Consider the following 12439-nt stretch of genomic DNA (forward strand, 5'->3'; position numbering starts at 1 on the left):
CAACTCTCACTTGGTGCTTTGTCCCATCGCTGATTCATCAACATGATATTGTCACTTATTTAAATTAAATTAAATAAATCAATGCACAAACTGAAAACTGTTTTTTTTTAAGTCCTATACAACTTGATTCAACATAATTCTCATTATTTTTAAATTCATCTCGCCCTAGTGGGCTCCATTTCCACTTCCACTGCAATGAGGTAAAAGTACTGTTACTTGTCCATACCATTGCACCTGAGATCAGAGAAGGCTTTTAACGCGGTAGGTAGGTAGGGGTGTGTGTGTGAATCTTCTTTCACATACAAACCATCAGGGGTCTTACTGTTCAGTTCAATAATGTACCTAAACTCTAATCTTCTGAGTTCCTTCTCCCTATTACCTCCTCTATACTTCCACAGCATTGCATCAGTTACATAGTATTTGAGATCCTGGTCATTGATGTTGTGATGTTCCTCATAGTGTTGTGCAACTGGATAGGTTGTATCCCTATTTTTACTGCCTTTTTGTGCTGCAGAATGTGCTTCTGTACTTGCAAGATGGTGTTACCCACATATATCTTTCTGCAAAGACATAAAAATTTACATTGCTTATTGAGTTTACATTTATATGTTCCTCTGATTTTCATTGTCATGTGTTGCAGGACCTTACCTATCATACCCACACTCTGGAACCTCTTATACACTATATCAAGATTGTGCTGCTTTTGACAGATCCAGGCTAAGTTTGACAGCAGAATACTATTTTACAAGCATTTTGTTGGCAACTACACTAGTATGATGAGTCGGGAAACTTAATTTAAACACAAGGAAAGTGTAGGTGTACAGAGTCTACGTTGACACTATTCTTGTGAAAAACCACACAAGCCACACAATAAAGCAAACTCTACATCTATATTACAATTCACTCTATTCCTGCAGAGGTTGGTTTAAGTCGGAAGAGGTATGCCTCTGGTTAGGTAGAAATGATATGCTCAGGCTGAACATAGTTGAGCTTTGTCTCAGTGTGCGGAAAACGTGTAATATTTTACTTGGCATAAGCTGCAGCCATTTTGGCTGTGGTATCCATTTAGGTTTCCATCATAATTCTCCCATCCTCTGCTGCTCCTCTTTTTCCCTGCCTATGCTGTCTATTTCAGTTGACTTCCTGACTCAGCTAAAAGCAATATGGATGCTAAAGAGTTTGTAGCTGCCAGAACACCTGGTCTCAGACTAAACTGTTAATCTCTTAGTGCTGCCATAAGCACCCCTGCTCCCCCTCCCACTTTGCTGACTAAGTGATTTCCCATCTGCCCATGTTTGTCTGTAACTATTCCTGTGTATGCTTGTATCTTCTATTTGTAACTACATGCTTACCAGTGCAGAAAACTCTGTATATAAGCACCATGGTCTGTGTATTCAAGCCACTACTAACTGAAACACTTGAGGGTGTTGTATGGACGTGGTCTCATTCATGAGTGAATAAACTTGTTATTTTGAATTCCAGCTTCAGTGTCACTCTATTTTGTTAGTCTAAGGACCCGTGGACAGAGAAGGGTGAACCCTGCACCGGTGTGCCCTTTAAAAAAGCACATTTCCACAAGTGTACCCACAGGCTAGGCAGCAGGCCCCTGAGCTATCCCTCAGGTGACAAAGTATCATCACCAGAAGACAAGAGCCACTACCCAACATATCTGCCCAATTTCTCCTAAAGTGGTCACAGGCCCTGAGTTTAGGGCCTAAAGGTACCCATTTAATATACTGAAAATGTACACATGCAAAATGCAAGTTAAGTTGTTACTTATAATTCACAACAAACACCCAATACATCTTTGCACTAAACGAACAACAGAAAAGTTATGAAGATGATCAATAAAACAGATTAATGTAAACAGCCTTCCTAAACATAGAATGACTTTACAGAGGCCAAGACGGAGTACATTCCAAACATATGAAACAACAAAAGAGAAGGAATATATCTCTCTAGACCCCATCAAGTTCTTCTAAATCAGGGGACTGATGGTAGGAGGAAAGAGCTAAAATGAAGAGACTGTTTATACTTGGAAACAAATGCATATGCAGCAAGGAGATTGTTTCATAATTAGTGGCAGCTCCGCTATGGTGGAGGAGCGTCTCCTACCTTTCAGCAGCCAAAAAATAAAAAGATAATGAACGTGTGATTATTATCGTTTTATTTCTCACTGTAGCGTAGTCTAGGGGGCAGGGCCGCGGGGATGACAGGCATAGGGGGAGTGGTAGCTGCACTTGTTGTCAGTGTGCATGACGGTTTGGCCGGACGTCTCAGGACGGCAAATCAATCATGCGCACTAAAGCGCTCTCCAATCCCAGCTGCGTTGACAGGTTGGTGAGAGTAGGCAGAGTCTCTAAAAATAAAAAATAAATAAAAAACAATGGATTTAGGCCCAGGTCTCTGTACTGGGGTGAATATTTGACATTGTTCAGCAAATTGTCCATCAATTGTTCTTTTTGCTTCTGTAACCCGGAGTGGGACGGGTATGTCCCGACGTGACTCCCATGCTCTTCATGCCACTGGAGTGAAGCTAGCCTGGCTGATGAGGGGTGAAACCCCAAAACTGGTCCTAGGATGCTTGTCCAGTCCAGGGAAGATTTGGCCTTGCAGTTTGGGCTGGACTATTCCCATGGGGAACACGGTCAAGACTAATTTGCATATGGCTTGGTTTAAACTGGAATGGCATGGGGAGTAAAAATCACTATGGCTTTAGGCCCAGTTCTCTGGACCGGGTGAATGTTTGATATTGCTCAGCATTCTGTCCATCAATTGTTCTTTTTACAGTCTCCTAGTATACCTGAGAGCACAGATCCAAGGCGATCAGGCGAATCCTGATGCTGCTCTCATGCAGCATAAGAATTGGCCCAGGGGGTTATGTGAGCCTGCGCCTGCAGTTCACAGTGACAGAGCCATAGAGGAGCATCAAACAGGTAAGTTATTTTATTATTATTATTTTTGTTTTTCGGTTGTCTGTCCCCAGTCCCCCCTCTCCCTCCGCCACACCACTTGGCCCAGAAACCGGCTGCTACTATTCATAATAGACTCTATGTGCAAAGCAGAGTGCTTTATAGTGAATCCTTTGCACATGTATGGATATTATCATGATAGAAGCACAAAGACCGATTTGGAGACTAAGGCCATGATTTTATGTTATGTATGTTCTGTAGTATTTGGGCTATAATTAGTGCACATGGTAATACTACAGACCTAGTGTGAGATAGCTAATGGGTAACATCGTTAGCTTCTCCTGAGTTCCCGACCTCAGAAAAAGCATAATAAGTGGAATCAAAGCTTACCTCATCGATTTCTGCATCATTTGCATTTATTTCCTTAGAATTTTATTGTGATATATTTCCTCAGCCTTTTTCTGGGGAAATCGTCCAGAACAAAATTGCAGAATGTGGAAAATGATGCACGACTCAGAATTTAAAACACAACTTTGAATCAGTGGCTAAATAAAATATAAATTTTTATAAAAGACAGGGATAGGTTATATATATATATATATATATATATATATATACACACATTATTTATTATTTTATTTAATGGCTCTATATTAGGGACTTGCAGTGCTGTAGGGTTGAGTATATTGTATTGTACTTGTATTTATACAGTACTTCATACTCATAATTTATTTATTTATTTGTGTATTTTGTAAAGCGTGCAGCTACCCCAACGGGGTTTAATGAGGCGCCAACACGTTTTGCAAAAGGGAGGCACGCTAGTCTGTGGAGTGCCATAGATGGAACTGTGCATGTTTCTCATATTGTCTATATGAGGAGTTTTAGGTCATGTATGAGAACCAGAGAAATGCTCTTAATAAGTCTTGTGGCTATGCGTCTGTGTAAATTAGAAGAGAAAATGAATGAAAAATCGGTTGCAGTGATTTTGCCTGCTGGGTTTACCAGCTGGTAATGTTTCCTTCTTTGTTCCCACAGCCTGTAAATCCTGATATAGGAACACAGGGCCTCTTATAATTGCGTTATACAGAATTGCACAGGGGAATTCCGCTCCGTCCAGAAGTGAATCTGAATGTCACTGCACAGAAAAATAAGCATTTGCAATGCAATCGGTCTCGCCTTGGGGCCTTATAAGTATTTAGTCAAACAAAATTCCCTTTGGGTTGTTTAAAGCATAGATACACACCCATGTCAGGCACTTCCACAAACACCAACAACAATCGTAACAGAAGCCAAAAAGCCAATATAAAAATGTTTATTCGAATGGACCATTGATTGAATTTCACATGTTAAAAATACATTATAGGCAATGCATCAAATATCAAAACAATATATTAAAAATAATCCTCAAACAGGAAAATGGGAGAATGCAACTCATCACAAAAGATTCAAATAAAGTACATGAATCACAAAATGTGATAGGCTTAACACTTGTTGATTTTCTATTGCCAGTGGGTTTATTTCCACAGAATCGGTACTTCATGGTCAAAAGCTGCCTTCTAGGTACATACAGCCATGCTACATGAAGGACAGCATGCAGCACATGAAAGGGTGTGTTCCCCACTAAAGAACACAGTAAGTAGACATGTTAACAAGCAACAACACGGGTCTACAATGGTGGAGTGGGACCGGACAAGCATTGACCTGGGGAGGAGGAAGGGAGAGGATGGCTGGGGCAACAATGAGGGAGGGTTTGGGGATAAAAACAGGAACGCGAAATGGGGGTGGGGAGGGGCTTCGAGGGAAAGCAAAATGGATTGGTGGGGGAACCAATAATGCCACAAGAGGAAAAAAAGTACTGCAAACTGCAACTGTAAAAAAAAACACAAAAAAAAACGTCTGAAATGACGTTTCAGCTGGACAAAAAGAATACTTTCAAACGCACACTCGTTTTCTGATTCGTGAATGCTTGTCAGTCATCTATTGGAATTCAGTGACAAGCCCTTTGACGTGAGCTTGTTCTGAATTATAGCACATTGAGATTGAACTATTTAGCCGCCCAGTATTATTCGAATTCCCCTCCTTGTTTCTGGAGCCAGACAGGAATGAAGGGATATTGGAGCTCACAGCACGCCCAATGGTAGGCAGAAACACAAAATGTCAGAAAACGTACCACTTAGGAAATTAAAACGATCCAGGGACTAAGGTGAGTAGGAGGGGGCTGGATTGGCTCATGCACTTGGCAAAGCTTCAAGGAAACCCGTTGGACAGGTGACTGCAAATAAAACAAGGAGGACTGGGGATGGCTGCAATGGCTCATGCGCTCGGCGGCGCCCCACGGAAACCTGTCAGAGTGGAGGTTGCAAACAAAAAAATTGTGCCCAAAGGGAAAAGTCCTTCAGAGAAAGGATACCAGTAACAGGCCAATACTCCAGGGCAGGAGCAAGACACAAGAAGGTGAGACATAGAAGGCAAAACAAACCATTGAGAATAAAGCTTTTGCGTTGTGACACTCTCCTTAACCAATCAGCAGCCAAGAGCGGAATGAAAGCACACATACTAAATCCAGCATGTCTTCCAGACAACGCAGTCTAGGCTTGACATAGAGACTCATATGTATCCTGTTCAGTGACATTTAGATCCCTTAAAAAAATGTAATACAATCTGTTTTTCATATACAGCGCTCTAATGTCCCTAGGCGAAGTTTGTGCTATATAAAGCTGCAAAAAAAGTTTTACAAAATTCTATTTTTTTCCATTTCTCTCTCTCATCATGCTGTTTCCCCTCTAAAACAGCCGACTCCTTCCTTTTGATTTGACCTGCTTTGCTCACCGTTTCCCGTGTCTGTCCCTCAACTCTTTTTGTTTCCCTCTCAGCTCTCCTTCCCTTCAATTACTTGTGCGTTACACAATAGGAATCGGGAACAAAGTACAGGAAATGAGATTTTGATTCCTACCACCAAGCTAACACACGGAGGACAGGAGAATCAGGCCTGTTCAGTAGGACCCTTTGTTTTGATATAACATACAATCATATTTCAAACCTTTTGGTGGGGGTTCTACCCACAAGATCTCTTGGCTTGCATTTACTCCCTTCAGGTTTGCTCGGCAAATCAGGAATTCCCCGACATGAGTGCTGTGTTCCTTTAGCAATATCTGTAAAAACTAGCTTTTTGGCCAATTTCCGTCACAAATTGCACTAGAAAATGTGCCAGCCCCAAGTTTTGGGGGAAATCATAAACTCAAACCAATCAACAGACCAGCAACAGCACATACAATCAGCCATGTTTGAATGAGTAAGAAAATACCAAAAAACGTCTTTTTTATGATGCATTATTTTCTCCTTTCTCACATTTCCTTATGACAACAACAGCCTGAATTATGACGGGACTTGGGTACACACCGAGTAGTAGCATAGTGTAATGCAACACAATGTGTTGTCCAAAGAAACCCAACTCAGGACTTAATTTGAGCTGATCGTTGCACTCTTTTTTGGGTACCGGCACTTATTTTTCTTCCACAAACCTTGATCCAGAGCAAGAGAGAGAAAGAACAACAAAGGGGGGGAAGAAGGAGCAGGATCAACAAAGGGAGAAAGCATGGATGAAAAGAAGCAGCAACAGTGAGAGGCAGGGAGTGCTGATGGAGGTGGATTAAAGAGGCCAGAGACCAAATGAAAATAATTCGGTACCCCAACTATCCACAGGGCAGGTCGCTGTTTCTGAACAAAACTTTGGGCCCAGGCCTTATTTTTATTTCCAAAAGAAGCACTGCCAGTGAGTCTTAATCACTGAATATATATTTGAAGCACAGAACCTCGTCTCCAAGTCCTTGGGCTTGTCGCGGTGCATGACATAGCGGTGGAATTTCTTGGTTGCATTCCCTCGTTGATATTTATCTGCAAGTTTTCTTGAGCAAAAATACGACTAAAGGTCAAGAAAAGTGATAAGAGCAGACAACGCTGGAAATGCTTGTTTAGCTGTGCACAAATCCTTCTAAAGCGCCAAATATTGCTTAAAACAGCTTAACTTAGTTGCATAACTGGCCGTGACAGACCTGTCTCAATGCTCTGCAGAGCTCCAGGGTGCAAGGTGACATCTTGGGTTTGAGATATTGTTCAGCAATAGCCAATGGCAGAAAAGGTGTATGTGTGTATAAATGACTCGCAGTGTTTTAGGCCCCACTGATGAGTAATGTATGAATAGTTCTCTGGCGATAAGGTGATGGTTTGTAGGAAATTTCTAGAGCTGCGCTGCATCATTCAGCAATAGCCAATGGCAGAAAGGCACCATTATTAAAAACTACTTTCAGCTGGGCAGCAACTACGTTCAAACAGGTGCAAAAAAACAAAACAGATCAGTTGAATAACACATCTACAGATTTCCCAGTGTAACACAACAATTCTTCTGAAGTGTAGAAAGTGAACAAGTGAGAATCATACTGGAAACTATTTGTTTTGTGAATTCAGATATCCTAATATCTTCTATAAAATGTCCTAGTCTAATTTCATTATTATAGCCGAGTTGTTACACCTCTAGTCACTTGTAACAAGACTTTGATGTAGCTGCTCAACTGTAATAACGTATTACTTGATATCATAATGTCTGCTGCCAAAGCCAGCAACCAAGGTGAAAGGCAGGTTGCCTAGCGTAATTACTGCTGCCAACAGGTTTACTTTTTGCACGCTATGGGGCATTACAGGAAAACAATCACTTTGCATGTTTATACACATTCTGAGATTCAGCATTTTTAATCCGAGTTTAATTAAACTTATTCAAATATTTTTTTTACGCAAATTACTGACAGCTTTTTTGTTAGTGTATTTAATTATTCACTTGAGATTCCACTTTTATCCCTCATATCTGCAACCTTGCTATTTATTTCATACGAAAGAGCAAGACAAGAATGATTTAAGATGTTTGTGGGAAAGGAGATGGTGCGACCAGGTATTACAAGGAATAAAAAGCCTTCTTACTATACGTGAAAAAAATAATGCAAGTCACTCCAGACTTTCATCGCCTTTTAAAAAAACTCAACCTTCAGGTTCTTTCCTCTATATGTACACGGAACTCCTCTGTGACATGCACAACCTTATTTTTATACCTTTCTTTATATATTTTAAGAAATTGTCAACATATTTAACTCATCAGGCATTGCCTCAGTACGTACATGTCGCGCTCGGATATTCGGATATAAATAATACATGCAGCTGGTATTTAATATCTTGCAAATGATAGTTTTTATGTTCCTCTTCTCGTTTCAGTCTGCATTTTTAATTACCTAGAATAACAGCTAATGTCCAATCTGAAACAACAGAATCTAGCTGAAACCGTCTAAAAGCTAGTTAACTGGAATTACCAGCAAGGTCAGCGACTATAGAGCAGGCCATATCCAGGCGATGACAAGGCACACATCCAGGTAACCACCTGGCACTGCATCATGTCAACGTTCATCAAAGCCTGCGTGAATGAAAAACATTTGCATAAAATACGCTGTACTCATTTGCCATCGAAGGTATCGAAATTACGTTATTAGTCTGCATGTTTATTTACTATTCTTTGGTCCTTTAAATAAATATCACTCAAACACAAAAAGGGGCTGAGTGAATTATTAAATCCTTGAAATAAATATGGAACCCCATATGCATTGTAGAAAGTTTAAATAAGTACAAAAACCATACAAACTCAGCATTTATTTAATTTATGAACGCTAAGAATACATACTGTGAATCATAGAACAGGTGTGTACTGTCCAATACAATAATTACAATACCAGCATTCACATTAATGAAAAAATATTAAACAACAATAAAAATGTAGCTTAAAAAATGATTTTTTTTAAAAATTCTCATTTTTCATTCAAGGTCGACGAAAACGAATGTACTGCATTTGAATAACGATGTATAAACTTGTAACCGTATATTTCTTATTAGTATAAGAGCTTTATGCCCACATGGATGTTGTGACGATGTGGGGAGGGGCGGAAGGGCCGGCTCACCTTGGGGTCCTTCTCGTAGTAATACTGCTGCGTGCGGATCCAGCGGCCAACCAGGTGGTCCCGGACGGTGTGCGCGAGGGCGAAGTAGTAATCCCGCGGGGTGGAGACGTTGCGGTCCTTGACCAGGGTGAAGTGCAGGTGACGGTTGAAGCTCTTCCTGACCTCGCTCACGTCGCCCAGGCCGGCGAGGCCCCGCACGCTGATCTGCTTCCGCTTCTCGCTGTCCGTCAGAGGGGTGGCCATGGCTGTCTGTCTGTCCGCGGAGGGGGTCCTGTCTGCCGTTAGTCCGGTGCTCGCGCTCCTTCTGCGGACCGGGGATGCTCTGCCCCGGCTGAAGAGGGGATGATGGAGGGGCGGAGCCTGCGCGCCGGAGACACTGCGACAGGTGGAGGGAGGGAGTGAGGGAGGGCGAGGGCGCGCAGCCAGCCGTGCAACAACAACGGAAGCAACAGTGTCAGCACGGGCACCGCTGCCACCCGAGCCCCTCTGCGCTTATATCCCTGCCCACCTCCAGAGCTCGCCCGCTAGCAACTGGAGCATGAAAGGACGCCACATTGCAATTTAATCTATATAGAGTGCCTAATTATAGGGCTGTCGTCTTCACAGTGTAAAGGCAGAAACAGTAGACGATGGAGTGGTGATTCCAGGATCACATAATAAGGTTAAACGAACATTCATAGCGCCATTTGGGATGGGAGTCTGTTGTGTTGCTATTTACCTTTAAGGCTCGTGGATGGTAGTAAGAATGTCATGATGACTTAAAGAAGTTGGCGATTGATTGTAAATTTGGAGCTCTAAATGACGAATTGATACGGGACCAACTAGTGATGCATAATAATAATACAACGTTACAGGATAGACTATGGGTGAACGGTGATGCGCCATTGGAAGATTTATTAGCCATCATGAGGAAAGCGGAAATGTCAGGAAGGTGTTCTTCTGTTGTAAAAGAGTCTGAACAGGAAAAAACGTCAAGTGCAGTTTGTAAGATTCTACCACAGAGTAAGACTCAAACAAGATATCAACAAAGTTCACAGGGAAGATGGACTGGTCAACCTGCTAGATTTAAAAAAAAAAAAGATGCTAGAGGAGAAGAAAGAAGATGTTATCGATGTGATAGCAAAGAACATTTAGCCTTTAGTAGGACCTGCCCTGCTATTAATAAGAAATGTAGTATTTGTGGAATGTTAGGACATTTTTCAAAAATGTGCCGCAAGCGTAGCAATGTAAAGTATGTTTGGGATGAAGAGGAGCTAGTCATTGAAGAGGATGAAGGGAGTTTGGAATGGGTAAAGAATGTGAGAGGTAATTATGTCATCAATATATCCGATGAGGCCTTAGAAGGAAAACCCTTGTGTAAGGTGTCCTTGGGGGGTGTAGTGGTGGAAGTTTATGCAGATTCAGGATCCACTTACACAATCGTAAATGAGGATGTTTGGAAGAAATATTTTGTGGGAAAAATTGGTGATCAGTTGAGGAATTCAGATATTTGTCCGGTAGGCTATACGGGGAAGAGAATTGAGATGCTGGGTTACAGGTGGCTCACATTTCTATTTAAAGGAAGGAGCACAAGGGGAAAATTATACGTGTCTAAGGTGGGACCATCAGTATTGGGATGGTGGGATCAAAAAAGTTTAAGTATAATTTTGGACCCTAATAGTGAAGAGAAAGTGTTGGTTGTGGACGAGGAGAGCAAGTTGAGTGACGTTTTGAGCAAAGAATTTCCATGGGTGTTTGGTGCAGTTTTGGGAAAATTAAGGGGCTTTGAACATAAAATACTGCTTAAGGCGAATGCTGAACCTAAAGTGCACAAAGTTAGACCCATCCCAATGTTAATTAGAGATGAAGTGAAGGGATAATTGCAAGGACTGTTAACTAAAGGGATAATTGAGGAAGTGGAAGCCTCTGAATGGATCAGTCCCATTGTCGTTGCACAAAAACCTAACGGCAAGATCCGTTTATGCATCGACCTGCGCCATCTCAATAACAATATCATTATAGAAAAATTTCCCTTGCCTAAGATCAATGAGCTGGTGGCCTCTTTTAAAGGCGCTACTTGGTTCTCGACTATAGACTTGTCTGCTGCATATCACCAGGTTGAGTTGGAAAATGAATCAAGATATCTAACAGCCTTTATCACACCTTTTGGGTGTTATCAGTTTAGACGAATGTCATTTGGTTTGGCGTCAGCTGCGGCTGTATTCCAGAGATTAATGTATAGATTACTAGGGAACTTGGACATGATTGCGTTCTTTCAGGATGATATTTTGGTGGCTGCAAAGAACAAAGTTGAACATGATGGTAAGTTGAGACAGGTTTTGAAAGTTTTGGAAGAGGCTGGGCTTACGGTGGAGTTGTCAAAGTGTACATTTTGCAAAAGAAGCGTATCTTATTTGGGACACATCATTAGTGAAGAAGGAGTGAAACCTAAACCAGCGTTGATGAAAATATTGTGAATTCAGGTACACCTAGTACCAAAGAGGAGATAAGAGCATTTCTTGGTATGGCGGAGTATTGCGCAAAGTTTGTGAAGGATTTTGCATCAAAGGTGTTTAACATTCGGAGTTTGCTTAAGAAAAATGCCAAGTTTGTTTGGAATAAAGAGTGCCAAGACGAAATTGATAGGATTAAAGTTGATTTACAGAGTGTCAATGCTTTAGCGAGTTTTGATCCCAATGCTGAATGTTTGTTGACTACGGATGCGAGCGATAAGGGTATAGGTGCAGTGTTATCTCAGATAGATGAGAAAGGAAAAGAGATAATAATTCTTTTTGCGTCTAGAGCACTTTCCCCGGCTGAAGTCAGGTACCCCATTATTGAAAGGGAGGCATTGGCATGCGCATGGGCTCTCGAACATTTTAGGGCCTTTGTGTGGGGGAAGCCAGTAACAATCAGGACAGGTCATCGTCCTTTGGTAAAAATTCTGTCATCTGATGGCATTTCTGGAGCTTCGGCTAGAATGGCAAGATTATCAATGTGCATGAAAGAATTTATTTATAAAATGGTTTATTTGCCTGGAAGAGACAATATAATCGCAGATTGCCTGTCTAGATTGCCATCTCCTTTAGAGGAGTGTGTGGATGACCCGTGGGGAAATGTTAGTATCGCCTTAATTCATGATTCTGGAGCCCCTGCTATCCGTAATAAAGAGTGGATGGAGGAACAGGACAGAGATGTTGAACTCAAAAAGGTTAAAGAGTATATCTGTGCTGGTTGACCAAGACAGTGCTTTTTGGAAGGAAATTTTAGAGCATTTTGGGAGGTTAGGATGGAGTTATCTTTAGAGAAAGATATACTTTTTCAGAGGTGACAGGGTTGTTCCACCAGTTTCCTTAAGGAAGAAGGTTCTAGAACTATGTCATGAGGGACATTTTGGTATTGGGAGGAACAAAACCATAGTGAAAAGTATGTTTTGGTGGCCAGGTGTGGACAGGGACACGGAAATGTTTGTTAGGAATTGTGAAGTTTGTAGTTCTGCGGATAAAACTCTTAAAACTTTGGAACCTTGCATGAGTGATGGATTGATTCCGGAGC

The 12439-nt window shown here is 41.5% G+C and overlaps 1 protein-coding gene across 1 annotated transcript in view; it reads right to left on the reverse strand.

Annotated features, from left to right (window-relative positions):
• Positions 1-9307, reverse strand: part of PYGB (glycogen phosphorylase B) — a 689075-nt gene extending 679768 nt beyond the window's left edge. The window contains exon 1 of the mRNA XM_078649032.1: positions 8906-9307. Coding sequence (XP_078505158.1) covers positions 8906-9148 — 243 coding nt within the window. The 5' untranslated portion in view covers positions 9149-9307. The remainder of the gene's footprint in view (positions 1-8905) is intronic.
• Positions 9308-12439: the final 3132 nt, after the last annotated feature.

The sequence above is a fragment of the Lissotriton helveticus genome, chromosome 6 (genome assembly GCF_964261635.1).
Source record: "Lissotriton helveticus chromosome 6, aLisHel1.1, whole genome shotgun sequence".
In the NCBI taxonomy this organism is placed as follows: Eukaryota; Metazoa; Chordata; class Amphibia; order Caudata; family Salamandridae; genus Lissotriton; species Lissotriton helveticus.